This window comes from Diospyros lotus, chromosome 7, assembly GCF_014633365.1.
Source record: "Diospyros lotus cultivar Yz01 chromosome 7, ASM1463336v1, whole genome shotgun sequence".
In the NCBI taxonomy this organism is placed as follows: domain Eukaryota; kingdom Viridiplantae; phylum Streptophyta; class Magnoliopsida; order Ericales; family Ebenaceae; genus Diospyros; species Diospyros lotus.
The window spans coordinates 31,325,266-31,343,308 of NC_068344.1; the positions used below are offsets into that span (position 1 = coordinate 31,325,266).

An 18,043-nucleotide genomic window follows, 5' to 3' on the forward strand; every position below is an offset into this window, starting at 1 on the left:
TTGATCATTAATTTGATGCAGAAAACCAACCACGTTCATAAATCGTCACCTTTTATTAGTACATCATCCTATGGCCGGTACACCTAAAAAGCCTTTGCCTAAAAATGTAAGATAAGTCGTCCAACCTAGGATTGATATACAATAGTCAAGGTGCGATATTGTCAAAAGATCTTTATCCATTCATTCTATAACTATGACCACATCCATGGTTAGCGATGTCAAGTTACATATCCCAAAGCATTTATGACAAAGTGAGAAAACTTCATTACCTCCTCTTCAATGGCTTCCAAGACTCTTCAGATGTTTTCCTTATTCTGCTCTGTTTTGTTTCTCCAACTTCACTTCTCGGCAGGCCAAAGTGCAGTTCAATCTGCCTATTGGTTTCCAGACAGTGGGATTGAAGCCGAAGACATAGACTCCACTTTGTTCACTCACCTCTTCTGCGCTTTTGCCGATCTTGATGCCAACTCAAACCAAGTCACTGTTTCATCCTCAAACTCTGGCCCTTTCTCACAATTCACCCAAACTGTCCAGCAAAAGAACCCTAATGTCAAAACCCTTTTGTCCATCGGCGGTGGAAATTCTGATACAACCGCCTTCGCCTCCATGGCCAGCCAAGCCAGCTCCAGGAAAAGTTTCATTGATTCCTCAATAAAACTAGCCAGGAATTATGGGTTCCATGGCCTGGACCTTGACTGGGAGTACCCAGAAACTGCTGCTCACATGTCTAACCTCCGGCTTCTCTTCAATGAGTGGCGGGCGGCGGTGGCCGCCGACGCAAAAGCCACAGGAAAACCGGCTTTGCTTCTGACTGCAGCTGTTTACTATGCGCCTAGGGTGAATGGAGTGGATTATCCAATTCAAGCTATAGCAAATGGACTAGACTGGATCAACTTGATGGCTTATGACTTCTACGATCCAACTAGGTCTCAGGTGACAAATTCTCACGCTGCATTGTACGATCCAGCAGGCCAAGTCAGTGGAGATTATGGGGTTGGGGCTTGGATTAAGGCCGGTTTGGGCTCAAAGAAGCTGGTTCTGGGTTTGCCATTTTATGGGTATGCCTGGAGGCTGGTGAATGCTAATAATCATGGCCTTTATGCACCGGCCAATGGTGCAGTGGGTCCGGAAAGTGGGGCAATGGGGTTCAACCAAATCAGGAATTTCATCACTCAGAACAATGCCCCAGTTGTGTACAATGCGACAGTGGTCACAAACTATTGCTATTCTGGGACAACTTGGATAGGGTACGATGGTACCAGGACTGTTTCCACCAAGGTTTCTTATGCTAAGCAAAAGCGCTTGCTTGGTTACTTTGCTTGGCATGTTGCAGCTGATGAAAATTGGGCACTTTCCAAAGCAGGTTAGTTCTCAATCTATCTATTATCTACTTTGGTTATATAAATAAAGTCAAAAGAGTGGCTGTTGTGAGGTTTAAAAAACTATATAAATAGAAGGTCTAATTAAATACTGTTCTTTTATGGAAAAAAATTGTTACTGACGCTTATATAATACGTATTGAATTTATGTGAAATAATAACATTTAGGAGATGCGTGTTACAGCAATATATATATATACATATATATAGGTAGAATGCTAAGGTTCAAATTGTAACAAGTACTGCCCCATAATTTTGTAATTTAATATTGTTTGCAAGGTAAGTTTATAGAAGTTTGAAAAGAACAGGGGCTTAAACAAAAAATTATTGCGTGTACGTTAAAAGGAAGTATAAATTATTAACTGTAATAGCTTATAGAGGTTAACAAAAATGCACAACATGTTGTGGTTATTATCATATTGTTATTGTAATTATACATGCATATTATTAAGACATAAATTTTAGGAAGTTTATTGAATCTTTACCCCAACACCTTCAAGGGGTTTCGGATTTTTTTTTTCTTTTTTTGGTTTAATTAATTTGGGCTTTGATTTTAATTTTCTTGCAGCCAAACAAGCATGGGGAGCATGAAAGTCAAGGCTAAAGGGAGACGCGTATCCGTGATATATGCTCACGAAGATCAATTAATTAGAATAAACGGCCTTTTACTGTACAAGGCTTGTACTTAGAAAGCTAAATGATATGGATCATAGAATAAAATAAAGTTTTTTTTTTTTTTGTCTCCATGTTATTGTGGTCTTCTAATATTGTATTTGTACACACCAGAGGTGTATCTTTTATTATGTATGTATAAATAAAAATATATATTTAACAGTTAAAATTTAATTTTTTTATATATCTTTTAAATAAAAATTAGGCCAATTTGAGTTTGGTTGTAATAGAAAGATTGATTTTAAGTTTATATTATAATAAATTTTATAAATTATAACTTTAAGTATTAATAAGTTTTTAACTTTAAGTATTTTAACATTTAACGTAATATTGTCACTACACACAAATTTTTTTCATACAAATAATATTTAAAAAAATAAAAAGACTCAACTTCAACTATTAAATATATTTTTTTAACTTATAGGTAGATAAGGTAAGTCACACCCTAACATATAATTATTAAAATACTATAAAGAAGTTCTAACCTCGTCAAGCTTTTGAGTTTTTTTTTTTTTTCTTATGAAAAATATTTTTTTTTACGTTAACAATTGATAGATGTTATTTTTTATTAACTAAAATTCCCACTTTTCTAATTTTTGGTTTTCATCTATTGTTTTTTTCATTAACTATATTTTTTTAGTTTTTCTTATTTATTTCCTACAATTACACATTTTATTTAAAGTTTTAGATTCCAAGTTGTCAACTTATATATAAATTTTTAATTAATTATAATATTCGTGAAAATTTTATTATACACATCATCTACAAATCATGCACCATATTTCTGATAAGATTATGATCTTTTATGTTCACCTGTTTAACATATATGTTAATAACTAATTTCTTCCAATCAATTATTAGATAAATTATTAAGTAAATTTAACAATTTAAACGTGAAGTTTGAAAAAAATAAAAGCACAAGTTATCCGAATATTTTAAAAAACAACACGTACCTCTCTTGATTTACACCATTCCATATCAATTTCTTCTTTACTATTTGAAAACTAACATTAATCTTTTGCAAACACCCAAGATATGCTTTCTCTCATCTATGTCTCATTACTGGAAATCGATTATGTTACTAACAATCGTGATTATCTCTCTCTCTTGATCAATCGATCGAAAGAGCAATAATGGCTAACCAACCTCATCGACTATGGGGTTGCAAAAATCCCATCGCTATCAATGAGTAATTGGCAATGCTAATTAGAAGAAGGGGAAGGAAAAAGAATAACAACTAGGATGGTTATATTTGAAGATGTCCAATTATTGATTCAATGTCAATGGTGTCTCTCTTTCTTTTTTTTATTTGGCTTCTACTCATTGTTTTTCTTTATTCCCCTACTTTTGTATTTCTCTCATTTGAAGAAAAACCCTAAGCTCAATTTGGGTATGAGAACAAATGAATGAAATAGCTCACATCAAATCACTTAGATCAAACATAAATCAATTTTAGATTTGACTTGAGTTCATTTGTTCATCTTTATTGAAGATGAATATCTTTACAAATTAACTATTTTGGGTTTAAAAAAACTTGAAAGTTTATTCATTTTTCGTATGTGTTATATAATTTTTACAATAATATAATATTATTTAACTGACTCATTAGAGTAGGTTAAATTAGACTTAAATTGTTTTTAAAGACCCTTTAATGGGGGTGTTAGGCCCAATCTTGAATTAAAAGTCTATACCTAATTGCAAGCTCTAAATAGTAATTACAGAAGTGGCCTAATTTAAAATAAATTAACCCAATTTGATAACCCATGCATGGTTGGAGAGACTTAAACTAAGTTGGGGTTAAAGTAATTAAGTAGTAATCCTAGCAGGGTCAGGTTTTCTTAGGTAATTTAGTAAGCTCTACTTAATTAGGTTTTAATAAGATTAAGGAGCATGAATAATTTAATATTAATTAATTAAAATAAATTAAAAAATTCACCTAATTGAACAATTAGTGGCGTAATTGGGAGGACAGTCTTCAAAATTAGTTAATAAAGCATCCAATAAGCGACAAGACATCCCATCAATCATAAAAGGGGAATTTCTGTGGTATCATTGGAATATTGATATTTTTAATTGTGAGTCATTCAATTTTTTTAGATTAATTATAATCATTAAATTATTTTAAGTGTTAATTTATATCACAAATAACCCTAAATTATATTATATTACAAATACTCTTATATCATATGTAATGCCCCGTTCTTTTGGGCATGTTATTGTCTTAAAGATTTAGAAATTTTTTTGGATCTCCTAAGAGCAAATATGTGCTTTTGTGCTTTGAATTTGTCGATATCCGCTTCTCAAAATACAACAATCCCTTCAAAAAAATTCTTGTGCAATAAAACCTTTTCCATAAATCTTCCCCTTCTCCTATACTCTAATATAATATATATATATAATTTAGTTATCATTTTATTATTTACTATTAAAATAGTATTTGTTAACAAAGATAGGAACCGAAAAAAATAAGATATGAAAAATATTCTACAGAAAAGTATTTTTTATTATATTTATTAAATTCATCTAATAACCTTTAGAAAACAAGTCACACGACTTCTTATCTGAAATTGTTCAGATAAATTTATTTCTTCCTCCACTAAATAAGTTTATCTTGAATTTTACAATAAGATAGCGTTTGTTAAAATGAATAGGATATGTTATAATTCTTTTCGGACCAAATTATAGAATTGTTAAGATAAAACTGGCAAATATTTCAAAAATCTTACCAAATTATTTGTCAATTTTTTTGAAATTCACTGGAGGAAACGTGTTATGTTTTTCTTATCTGTAAGGACTAAGATAAATTTATTTAAAGAGGGGAAAAGATAAATTTATCTGAAAAATTTAGATAAAAAGTCATGTAACTTTTTTTTTAAAGATTGTTAGATAAATTTAATAAATACAATAGAAAATACTTTTACTTATAATATTTTTCATATATCACTTTTTACGATTTATATTTTGATTAATAAATATTATTTAAGAAAAAATAATTCATGTATCTTTCAATATATTTCAAAAAACTTAATAAATAATTTTAAAAAAAATTTAAAATACTTCTCAGTCTTAACAATTTTATATTATGATTTAAATTTTATTTTAATATAATTTTATCTTATTTATTTTAACAAATTTAAATAGTATAAATCACTAACTAACGGCTTGAAGAAGTTGACAAGCGGACTTGTAAATATATATTTCTTAAAAAAATAATGTTCACAAATAGGGGTTAGGCCACCTGTTATGTTACATGCCTCAGTAACTGTTTTTCATAATGGTTGAGAGTGTGCAACATGCTACAGCCAACTTTACCAAGTTTTTAGGAGTTTGTTATTAGTTGTTTATTTTTAGTCTAACAGTTATGAGAACATGGGCAACGTTGCAGTTTGTTTGCAGAGTTTTCTATGTACTTAAAGTGTTTCTCAGTTAAATTAAATTTTATGTGTCTTTCCAGCAACTTTGATTTTCTTTGTGAGTTAGGTACTTTTTTGCCTACAAATTGGTATCAGAGTCAAGTTCTTGAGGGATTGTGAGAGTTTGAGGGAACACCACACACTCAAAAACTAAACCAACCCTATTACACCCATTATGGATTCTGATTCACCTTTCACAGCCACTGCTCCTCCAGTGTTTGAAGGTGTGAATTATCAGGTATGGGCAGTTAGAATGGAGGCATATCTTGAAGCTTGTGATCTCTGGGAAGCTATAGAAGAGGACTATGTGATTCCTCCTTTGCCTAACAACCCAACTCTTGCTCAAATCAAGAATCACAAGGAAAAAAGGGAAAGGAAATCAAAAGCAAAGGCATGTCTGTTTACAGCTGTATCATCAACAATCTTTACCAGAATTATGACCTTGAAATCAGCAAAGGAGATCTGGGACTTTCTCAAGAAAGAGTATGAAGGCAATGAGAGAGTTAAAGGGATGCAAGTGCTGAATGTGATAAGGGAGTTCGAAATGCAAAGGATGAAGGAGTCAGATACTGTGAAGGAGTATTTGGACAGACTTCTCAGCATTGTGAATAGGGTAAGATTGCTTGGAACTGAATTTCCTGATTCTAGAATAGTTCAGAAAATTCTAGTTACTGTCCCAGAAAGATTTGAATCAACAATTTCCTCTTTGGAAAATACTAAAAACCTGTCAAGCATTACCTTGGCAGAATTATTGAATGCTTTACAGGCTCAAGAGCAAAGAAGACTCATGAGACAAGAAGATTCCATTGAGGGAGCTCTGCAGGCCAAGCTTGAAATTGGTTAAAGTAGCAAAGGGAAGAAAAAGACAGCAAAAGGCAACAACTGTGCTCAAACAAAAGGTACGGACAACAGCAGTAGCAATGGAGGTTATAATAAACAAAGTTACCCTCCTTGTCAACATTGTGGCAGAAGAAATCATCCTCATTATAAGTGTTGGAGGAGGCCGGATGTAAAATGCCATAAATGCAATCAGCTGGGTCATATTGCAAAGTTTTGCAAAAATAAAAACCAGCAGCAACAAGTTGAAGCACAGATTACAAGTCAAGAGGATGAGCAATTATTTGCAGCAACTTGTTTTGCTACCAGCAACTCAAGTGAGAGCTGGTTAATTGACAGTGGATGCACCAATCATATGACATACAATGAGGAATTATTCAAGGAGCTTGATAGAACTGCTGCCTCCAAAGTCAAAATTGGTAATGGAGAATTTATTGCTGTCAAAGGAAGATGAACAGTTGCAATGGAAAGCAGTTCAGGTACTAAAATTATAACTGATGTTCTTTATGTACCTGAAATTACTCAAAACTTGTTGAGTGTTGGGCAGTTGCTTGAAAAGGGATATAAAGTTCTGTTTGAGGACAGATTATGTCTAATCAAAGATACAGCAGGACAAGACTTGTTCAAAGTGAAAATGAGGGGCAAAAGCTTCTCATTAGACTTGATGGAGGCTGAGCAAGCTGTCTTTCTTAGTTCAAACAACAGTGTAGAGCTTTGGCACAAGAAGATGGGACACTTCAATTCTAATGCGTTGCTGCTAATAAGGAAAATGGATCTTGTGCAAGGACTACCACTGCTGAATGAACTGTTAATGTCAAGCTGCAAGGTGTGTCAATATGGCAAGCAAACCAGGATGCCTTTATCACAGACAGCTTGGAAAGCAACAAAGAAGTTGCAGTTGATCCACACTGATCTCTGTGGACCTCAGTCAGAGCCATCATTAAAAGGAAGTAAATATTACATTGTCTTTATTGATGATCTAACCAGAATGTGTTGGATTTATTTTTTAAGATTCAAATCAGAGGTTGCAGAAGTTTTTTGGAGATTCAAAGCTTGGATTGAAAATCAAAGTGGCTGCAAAATTCATATTTTGAGATCTGATAATGGGAAGGAGTATACATCAGCTCAGTTTAATCAGTTTTGTGAAAAAGCTGGAATTGAACACCAACTTACTACCCCTTACACTCCACAGCAAAATGGGGTGAGTGAAAGAAAGAATAGAACAATAATGGAGATGGTTCGATGTTTGCTACATGAGAAAGGACTTCCAAAAAACTTATGGGCAGAAGCTGCTAATACAGCAGTGTTTCTGCTAAATAGACTTCCTACAAAAGCTGTCAATGGGAAAACTCCATTTGAAGTATGGTATGGTTATAAACCTTCACTACAAAATTTAAAAATTTTTGGTTGTATCTGCTTTACTCATGTGCCTCAGGTGAAGAGAGATAAACTTGATAGGAGAGCAGAACCTGGTATTTTTATTGGTTATAGCAACATCTCTAAAGCTTACAGAATTTATCAACCTCAAACTGGTAAGATTCTAGTCAGCAGAGATGTTCATTTTGTGGAAGAGCAACAATGGTGTTGGGAAGGACAAGAAGTAAAGCAAATTTCTGAGCAAATTATTGACTTTCCATTGGAGCAAAGTGAACAAGTTGATGAACCACCTGTTAGAGGAACCAGGCTGCTCACTAATGTTTACCAGAGATGCAATGTTGCAGTGTTTGAACCAAAGGGATTTTGTGAAGCAAAAGAAGATCCAAAATGGGTAGCTGCAATGCAAGAGGAGCTGAAAATGATTAAAAAAAATCAGACCTGGAAGCTAGTTAAGAGGCCTCAACACAAAAATGTTATCGGAGTCAAATGGGTATTTAGAACCAAATTGAATGCAGATGGTTCTATCAACAAGCACAAGGCCAGACTTGTAGTGAAGGGGTTTGCTCAAGTGTTTGGAGTTGACTTCTCAGAAACATTCGCTCCTGTTTCACGACTTGACACCATCAGATTGCTCTTGGCATTGGCAGCTCTAAAAAGGTGGAAAGTGTTTCAGCTTGATGTAAAATCTGCATTTCTTAATGGTTATTTACAAGAGGAGATATATGTTGAGCAACCTGAGGGATTTATAATGCAAGGGGAGAAAGACAAGGTTTATTTACTCAAGAAGGCCTTGTATGGATTAAAACAGGCTCCAAGAGCCTGGTATAGCAGAATTGATGAGCATTTGTTAAGTCTTGGTTTTGCAAAAAGTCTGAGTGAGTCAACTCTTTATGTTAAGCACTCTAATGCTGATACTCTGATTGTTTCTTTGTATGTGGATGATCTCTTAGTGACAGGAAGTAATGTCATGCTCATTGAGCAGTTCAAGCAGGAAATGATGAAAGTCTTTGAAATGACAGACCTAGGAGTAATGGCATATTTTCTTGGAATGGAGATTAGGCAAAATCAGCAAGGAATTTTCATTTGTCAAAGAAAATATGCTAAGGAGATTTTGAGGAAATTTCAAATGGAGGATTGCAAATCAATGAGTACTCCTATGAATCAAAAGGAGAGACTTCACAAGGAAGATGGTATAGACAAGGTTGATGAAGCTGTTTATAGGAGTCTCATAGGCTGTTTGATGTATCTCACTGCAACCAGACCAGACATACAACAAGCAGTGAGTGTATTGTCAAGATTTCTACATTGTGCCAGCGATGAGCATTACAAGGCAGCCAAACGTGTGCTAAGATATGTCAAAGGGACTCTAGATTATGGAGTTTTGTTTAATCATGGTCAAGATTATCATTTCCATGGATTTTCTGATAGTGATTGGGGTGGATCCATAGATGACATGAGAAGTACTTCAGGGTACTGTTTTACTCTTGGATCTGGTGTGTTTTCGTGGAGCTCAAAGAAGCAAGAGATAGTTGCCCAGTCTACTGCTGAAGCTGAATTCATAGCTGCAACTGCAGCTGTAAACCAAGCACTGTGGCTAAGGAAAATCCTGACAGACTTACATATGGAGCAGGAGGAGAGTACTAAAGTGTTTGTGGATAATCAAGCAGCAATTGCAATCTCAAATAATCCAGTTTTCCATGGTAAAACTAAACACTTCAATATCAAGCTATACTTTCTCAGAGAAGTACAGCAAAATGGTGAGGTGAGTCTGCAATATTACAATACAACTGATCAATTAGCCGATATATTTACGAAGGCCCTCTCTAGGAGCATATTTGAATTTCTAAGAGTAAAGTTGGGAGTGTGCAGCTACTGATGCAGGAGGAGTGTTATGTTACATGCCTCAGTAACTGTTTTTCATAATGGTTGAGAGTGTGCAACATGCTACAGCCAACTTTACCAAGTTTTTAGGAGTTTGTTATTAGTTGTTTATTTTTAGTCTAACAGTTATGAGAACATGGGCAACGTTGCAGTTTGTTTGCTGAGTTTTCTATGTACTTAAAGTGTTTCTCAGTTAAATTAAATTTTGTGTCTTTCCAGTAACTTTGATTTTCTTTGTGAGTTAGGTACTTTTTTGCCTACACCACCTAACACACATCTGGATTTCTTTTCATTTATTTATTCTCTCTATCTCATTTATTATCTATATATAAATGCCCCTTCTATATATTCCCCCGGGCCCCATCCAATGTATAAAAAATCACATTTTCGTAAACTCTCTTAATCAACCACAACACAAAGTATTATTGGCTTGCATTGCGCCTAAAGAACACAAGAAGAAATTCTTTTTTTTGCTTTATAGTTAATTCAAGCAATAGTCCAAATGAGTGACTGCGTGAAAATAATTAAGCACATCAAAAAATAGTGTTACAATTAATGAAGCAATTTTAATCAAAACCACACATGAAATAAGAAGGTTATAATTAACACAATGTATATAATTGTGTTAATAGTTTTAGATGCATTGTGAGAATTAACCTACAACTCTTTAAATTTTATTTGAAATCGTATTCCCAATCCATATAAAAAAGTGCTCAAGTATACATGTGTTTCATGTGAATTATTATTTTCTGGGTTTTGACTGTGTATTTTTCATGTAATGCAACCATATCATAAAAAAAGAAAGATAAAAAAATCACTATTTAAATATTAATGTAAAAAAAAATCCCTAGAAATTGGTATTTAAAGACTAAAGACCAACAATTCTGACAATAAAAAAATGTTAGAAAAATGGAGATGACCATTGGAATGGAGATTAAATATTATACGCTGTAACAGTTAAATGAACATTGATTATTCATTATGTTACGTTGGTGTTCAATTAAAGAAGGTTATAATAGGAATGAATTATGGGTGTTCCTTTCGATTGAATGGGAGGGTTGGACGTGAGCTTACAGTGGATAGGGAATATATTTTGATTGTAACATTTTGTATTGAGTGATAGGAAGAATCAGATCAACTTATCATAATGGGCCTATGCAAACTTTCTAGGGGTCACCCATCTTTAAGTTACCCTAATTTAAGTATACTTAATTCGAGAGTTCTTTATTCACATTTAATTCAAAAGGTATCAAACTGGTGATGTTTCCTTCCTTACCATTCTTGATATATATACTAACTTCTTTAAAGTCTCTTCTTGTACATAACATTAGGCTCTCGGGGTGTGTGGACACTGAATGCATATATATATATATATATATATATTAAAAGAATTTACCTTGTGAACGGCCAAAATATTGAAGACTCCATCATGTCAGCTTCTTTGTTTGGCATTGTGGACGGGGGCATCTAATGGACCCCTTTGTGGAGAAATCTCAACGCATGTCGGAAGACATTGATGTGCATTCTTATCATCATCAAATTAAGACCAATTCAAGCTTACGTATTGGACCAAACAATTAAAGCGCAATTAGCGGATATGCATATGCAATTACATAGCTCACTTTTCTTCTTCTTCTATTTATTTTTAATGATTGGAAATTTGAATGCAGAGTTGAAAATCGAGTGAAAAGGTATCATGTGTGCGAATTCTCACCGACACTATAAAACAAACAATTTGACCACCAGTCTCTGTTATTTAATGTGTCTTAATGTCGCATAACGTATTTTTAAACAATTACCCACAAATAATCAAATTTGATTTGTGAATATATATATGTATGTTTCGGCTAGCAGAATACAACTCTTCAATGGCAATGGCATTGACATCTATCACCCTCTTCCTCATCCTCCTAATTCCCTGCAACTTACCATCTTCAAGTGCACAGAAATGGATCAAAGTTGGTTACTGGTATAACGTCAGCGGATTCCCCGTTTCCGACATAAACTCTGCTCTCTTCACTCACCTCATGTGTGCCTACGCAGACCTCAACTCTTCCACATACCAGCTTTCCATCCCTTCGGAAAACCATAAGCAGTTTTCCAATTTTATTTATTTTTTTGCTTAAGTCCCCAAAATGTGTTGAGCCGGCTCTGGTCCCATCAATTCTAGACTGAAATTTGAGTACTTTTAATATCAAGAATACTGCCTTAGAAAAAGCTATAAATTACCCTATTCTATTTGAGAATTAAAATAAATATAAGAAATCCATAATTTGTTTAGAAGGAAGGTCTAATACAGGGGTGAAGTGATTAAAATTATCATTCACGTAGGGTGAAATGACACCATTTTACTTCAAATGATGATTTCAATCACTCAATATCTATATTTGATGGATATTTTGAATAATTTATCATTAGTATAAACATAAATACGAGGGGTTAAAGTCCTGCAAGATGTGGTAGCAATATTTTTACAAGTATAAATCACAATAGGGGTTGATATTATTAAATAATATAATTCTGTATAATGATTATATTTGTATAATATTACCTTAATACCAAAACAATTAGATATATATATTATGTTAAAGATAATATATACAATAATTTTTTTCATTAAATAAGAATATATTAATAATAAAACACCAAGCAAATACAATTTTCGTTAGGGCATATATTGAGCAAGCAAAGAAAGAAAGACCACAACAACAACTAGCAAACCAACCCAACAAGAATGAGACAAAAGATAGAACAAAGACTCACAACACAAGGAAGTGAAATTGGAGCGCGACATCATGCTGAGTTTGTGTGCACGAGCCCAACTGCATCTGAGTTTTGTTTAGCCCTTTCTAGTGCATCCTTCTTCTTCCGTTCCTTCTTCAACTTGGCTTTGAACTTCACAAGAACAAAGTCAGATGAAAAATCCTTCTCCTCAACATGATCCCGTTTACCCCTATTTTCAATAGCCATCCTTTTCTCTACAAGACATCATTCTTCCACGGGAAAACACAAATCCCTAGAAGAAGGAATGACTATATCCTCCTCCATGAGGGAGCAAAACCAATTTTCCATCAACTGACCCACCTTAGAAGAGTTGATAGGGCTAGCTTGAGAAGCATACTTTGCAATCGCACACAATGACATAGGTGAAGAAGCCCGACGAGAATTATTCATGGGCTTCCACATGTCCTTAATCTTAACACCCTCAAGGCCCTCCCCTTTATGATTCATAAGGTCAGCCCCTTGTCCTTGACCAGATGTGGGAATAGGCTATGTTTGACACAACCTGAACTAGATTAGGAGACTTAGGACATTGAAAAACAGTATGACTAAACACCTTATAGTGAGTACACGCAAGTGGAAATCATTGATATTTTACGAGTAGACAAGTAATCTTAGGCTCACCTATGAAATCATTCAAACCCTGATCTAGATTAATATATCTCAAAAAAATTGAAGTCAGATGCATTTTCATGCAGACCCTAGCGAGTAATCCTCTGCCATTGGATCAGCATGAAGAGGCCTACCCAACCCACTGACAATCACTTCAACACCCTCAATTGATCATTCGTCCAGAGGAATATTATAAATTTTAACCCAATAGGAATAGACATATAGGATTTATAAATTTTAACCCAATAGGAATAGACATATAGGACTCTTGTGTAAGACTTAGGTTCCCAACATTTTAGGAATAAAGGCTCACTCACAAAATGCCATGGGCCAGACACACCTAACATGTGATCTTGAATGTCAAAACGAAGTAAATAAAATGCACAATTATTGGATATTACCTCAACAAGGCCATAATGGTTCCCAATCTTGAATGCAATCGATTGAACCACTGGAAAGGGCAACTTTTTGTCAATAAAATAACCCGCTAGGGTTTTGAGCCAGTAGTCCGAATTCCTCTCAAGAATATGCGCCTAAGATTACAAGTTGAGTACTTTGATATTATTTAAACATGACAAGTACCTCATTTAGCAGTAATAAAAGATATTTAGATTAAAAAAATTAAATAATATGCTTAAAGTAAAAAACTAGCTACTCGTATGAAATTAGGGGTGTGTGGACAGTGAATGCATATATACAAAAAGAATCTAACTTATGAACGGCCAAAATATTGAAGACTCCATCATGTCGGCTTCTTTGTTTGGCGTTGTGGACGGGGATGGACCACTTTGTGGAGAAATCTCAACACATGTCGGAAGACATTGATGTGCATTCTTTTCATCATCAAATTAAGACCAATTCAAGCTTACGTATTGGACCAAACAATTAATGGACAATTGGCGCACATGCATGCAATTACATAGGTCACTTTTCTTCTTCTTCTTCTATTTATTTCAATGATGGAATTATGTTAGTTTTTTTTCCCACCCATAATTCATTATTCGAGAAAATCGACCATTGATGGATGTCATCCTTATCCTCTGTGGCCGTCAAAAGAGGCTTTGCCCTGCACGAAACTGTCAAGAGATCAAGATGATACTAGAATTGATGAAAAGGACAAAATCATCACTTCATCATCCAACTCAGCCACGGCTAGCTTTTCAGTTGAGTGCATAATCAACCCCCTAGTCAACAATATCACGGTAACAATTGTAATTAATTTCATATGAAATAATTCAATTGATGGGCTTGTTCAGGGAATTAGTTTTTTAAAATTAGGATTGATTAAAACATTTATTATTAGTTAAAAAAATCTTTCCGAGAAAAGAAGAGTCAAAACCAAGAAAACTGGGAGCAATTAAAGCCTGTATTTGAGGTTCTGCTGCAGTGCTTACAATGACAGTTGCAACAAAGAAGATCATCTTCAATGGCTTCCAAGACTCTTCATATCTTCTTCTCTCTTCTTCTAATCCAAAATCATGTCTCAGCAGGCCAAGATGCAGTTCGATCGGCTTACTGGTTTCCAGGCAGTGGGATCGAAGCCAAAGCCATAGACTCCACTTTGTTCACCCACCTCTTCTGCGCTTTCGCCGATCTTGATGCCAGCACAAACCAAGTCATCGATTCACCCGCAAACTCCGGCCCATTCTCGCAATTCACCCAAATAGTCCAGCTCAATAACCCTAATGTCAAAACCCTTCTCTCCATTGGCGGTGGAAAGGCCAACAATGCCGACTATGCTTCCATGGCCAGCCAAGAAAGTTCCAGGAAAAGCTTCATCGATTCTTCAATATCACTAGCCAGAAAATATGGGTTCCACGGCCTGGACCTCGACTGGGAGTACCCAGAAACCGCCGCCCAAACGGCCAACCTCAAGCTGCTTTTCAACGAGTGGCGTGCTGCCGTGGCCGCCGACGCTCAGGCCACTGGAAAACCGGCCTTGCTTCTCACAGCAGCTGTTTTCTATAAACCAAAGGTTAATGGAGTGGATTATGATATTGATTCCATAGCAAATGGATTGGATTGGATCAACTTGATGGCTTATGAGTTCTATGATCCTACCAGGTCTTCAGTGACAAAATCTCACGCTGCATTGTATGATCCAGCAGGAGATGATCATATCAGTTGTGATGATGGGGTTGCAGATTGGATTAAGGCTGGTTTGAGCCAGAAGAAGCTGGTTCTTGGGTTGCCATATTTTGGGTTTGCTTGGAGGCTGCAGGATGCTAATAATCATGGCCTTGAGGCTCCGGCCAGCGGTGCAGTTGGCGCCGATAAAGGGGTCATGAGGTTCGACGAAATCAAGGCCGTTCTGAACAGTGCCACGGATGTTTACGATGAGACCATTGTCACGAACTATTGCTATTCTGGGACAACTTGGATAGGGTACGATGGTGCCGGGACTATTTCCACCAAGGCTTCTTACGCTAAGCAAAAGGGTTTGCTTGGTTACTTTGCTTGGCATGTTGCACAGGATGATGACGACTGGACACTTTCTAAAGAAGGTTAGTTCTCATCAAAATCCACTTGTTACATATCTAACTCCTCTAATTCTAAATTGGACCGGTTAGGTAGTTTTAGGAAAATTAAATCTGTGTGCATAAAAAAATCAAAGCAGGTATAATGCCGAGTGACCATAGCTTGGTAGTTAGGAATTTTATAGAGATTACAACTAAATTATTGAAGTTGTATGTCCAACGACTATACCGTGACCTGATAACCAGTGTCATTTAAGGGAGAAGATAGCTAATTATCTGGTGTTTTAAGCATTAGGAGAGTTTTCAATTTTGTGTATATATAATTAAAATCTTTTTGGAGGGCTTTTCTAGTTCTTTTCTTTCAAAAACTGCATGTTGATTGATTGAATACATTTATCTTATTATTGTGATATTATGGAGGTGAGTTTATTTAGAAACCAAATCACATTACATTTGTGTTATTTTTTTCTTATTTTCTGTGTGATGTGTAATCTATTCTTTACACCTTCTCCATAAGTATAATTTTAATAACGAGGAATGCAGAGTAAACAAAAGAATTAATTAATAATTACTGTTGTCCATGCGTAAATATTTTTGTATGACTTTTTATTATGATTTTTCTGATTTTTTGTTTAATTTTGCTTAGATCAATTTAATCTTGTTACGCTGACATGGGTTTTTAATTTTCTTGCAGCCCAGAAAGCATGGGGAGCATGAAAGCCATAAATGTGATCATATATAGAGATTAATCAGAATAAGAAGGCCCTTTAATATAAAAAGCCTTATTATACTGAAAAAGCTGAATAAAATAAAGTTTTTGTCCCCATCGTTCTAATGCACAGCAATATGCTACATAATTTCGACAATGATATGAAAATATTATTAATTCAATTGACTTGTTCTATGGACTGCGACGTTTCAGGAGAGAAAAAAAAAAAGAAACGTTCATCATAAATAAATGTTTTAAAATAGAGGATTTAATTGGTAACCAAAAACAAAAAGGTATTATATGGTTTGTTCAAGTGATTCTCTTATATCTTAATTAATTGTGCAATTATTGGCTTAGTTCTTGTTGCATGATAATCATACTAATCTTCTCATACTTTTTAACATAGTCGGATATTGGAAGGCGATTTTTATTATTGTTAGAGAGAAGTAAAAAAAAAAAAATTATAGAATGCTAATAATAATCAATTATAAAGAGTCATGATATGACATAATTAGAGATTTGAGTCCTACCTTCTATTAAAATAGGATGACGTTATGATTGGTGTTCTTCTATGCTTCTTGATATATAATATTTATGGATGCCTAAAAATGAGAAGAGACACTCTAAAGTAGTTCTCTCTTGATTATTTAAGATTTTTTCAGAACTTTGGAGGTGTCATCATATTTTTAAAACTTGATAAATCATGCAAGCAATCATAGAGAGACACTTTGGAGTTTTGAAGCAATATAATATTCAATATGAAACATTAATACGAAAACCCACAAGCAAATGATGTCTAAAATCATAGAAGGCTCAAGGAAAACAACAGTTTCATTTTCATCCCCAGATGAGAGAGAGGGCACCCAAATTAATCAATGTTGGCAACCATACATGTGATGTAGGGTTGTTTCCAGTTGTCCATTTTTTATAGGAAAAATATTATTGGTACATTTTTGTGTATACTTTGAACTACATAAAGGTGTATCAATGACAAAAAAGTCTCTCATGAGGCGCATAGAGGCGTGTGATGCACATGAAAGCGAGGGGTATTTTAGTCATAATACTTTTTTATGTAGCTCAAGATGTATAAAAATAATGTACAAGTAGCATGATTCTTTGGATAGCCGTTGTATCTGGTTGGATCACCATGATTAACCCCCCATGTCCTGTCGGGCCGGGTGTGGGGGCGCTCGGGGTGAGCGATTTCACTTTTTGAACCAAGAAGGCAAACGCATATATAGATAGACTTCACTGATACAACATTGGATGATACAAATTCTTCTTATAAATCCAGAAAATATGTGTCCTAGAAAATCCAGCCCTAACTTGGCTACTACTCCTTTTTAACTTGACAACGAAGGATCCATTGGAAGTTTGAAAATATGAACAATGCTATTTAATAATGTCAACATTGAATCCGATCACGTTTGGGTTGGATTTTATAAAAATTTTAAATTGAAGACTAACTCAGTTAGAATTGGGATTGGACCACTTTGATGTTCGATTTTAACTAGTTCAAACTCTTTATTTATTTTATTTTTAATATATTTTTTTAAAAAAATATGTTTTATTTATATATATGATCCAAGCAATTATAAATACATACATATAATATTTATGTATTATACATATCTGTTGTATTCATTTTAATTATTATTAATATTTAATAGTTCTGGACCGAGGATTGGATGGTGGTCCCATCAATTCTGGACTAAAATTTGAATTCTTTAAGGGTGTCTTTGTTTGCATTATCAAGAATTTAATTTTAGGTAATATTTGCCTAGAATTTAATTATTATTCTAAAAACAAAAATCACCCCACCCCCTTAAAAAATAAATTCTATGGAAATAAGTTTTAAATGCTTGTACCATACATATTTTTCCATAGAAAAGTTAAGAGTGTTTG

The 18,043-nt window shown here is 34.4% G+C and overlaps 3 protein-coding genes across 3 annotated transcripts; all 3 read left to right on the plus strand.

Annotated features, from left to right (window-relative positions):
- The first annotated feature begins 206 nt into the window (after positions 1-206).
- On the plus strand, positions 207-2,220 carry LOC127806018 (class V chitinase-like). The gene is made up of 2 exons (XM_052342963.1): positions 207-1,363; positions 1,948-2,220. Exons 1-2 carry the CDS (start codon positions 280-282, stop codon positions 1,968-1,970), a joined length of 1,107 nt encoding a protein of 368 aa, XP_052198923.1. The 5' UTR covers positions 207-279; the 3' UTR covers positions 1,971-2,220.
- Positions 2,221-5,639: 3,419 nt separating this feature from the next.
- On the plus strand, positions 5,640-6,308 carry LOC127805666 (uncharacterized). The gene has a single exon (XM_052342421.1). It carries the CDS (start codon positions 5,640-5,642, stop codon positions 6,306-6,308), a length of 669 nt encoding a protein of 222 aa, XP_052198381.1.
- An 8,030-nt stretch (positions 6,309-14,338) lies between these two features.
- On the plus strand, positions 14,339-16,453 carry LOC127806019 (class V chitinase-like). Its single transcript, XM_052342964.1, has 2 exons — positions 14,339-15,456; positions 16,124-16,453. Exons 1-2 carry the CDS (start codon positions 14,379-14,381, stop codon positions 16,144-16,146), a joined length of 1,101 nt encoding a protein of 366 aa, XP_052198924.1. The 5' UTR covers positions 14,339-14,378; the 3' UTR covers positions 16,147-16,453.
- The last annotated feature ends 1,590 nt before the right edge of the window (positions 16,454-18,043 follow it).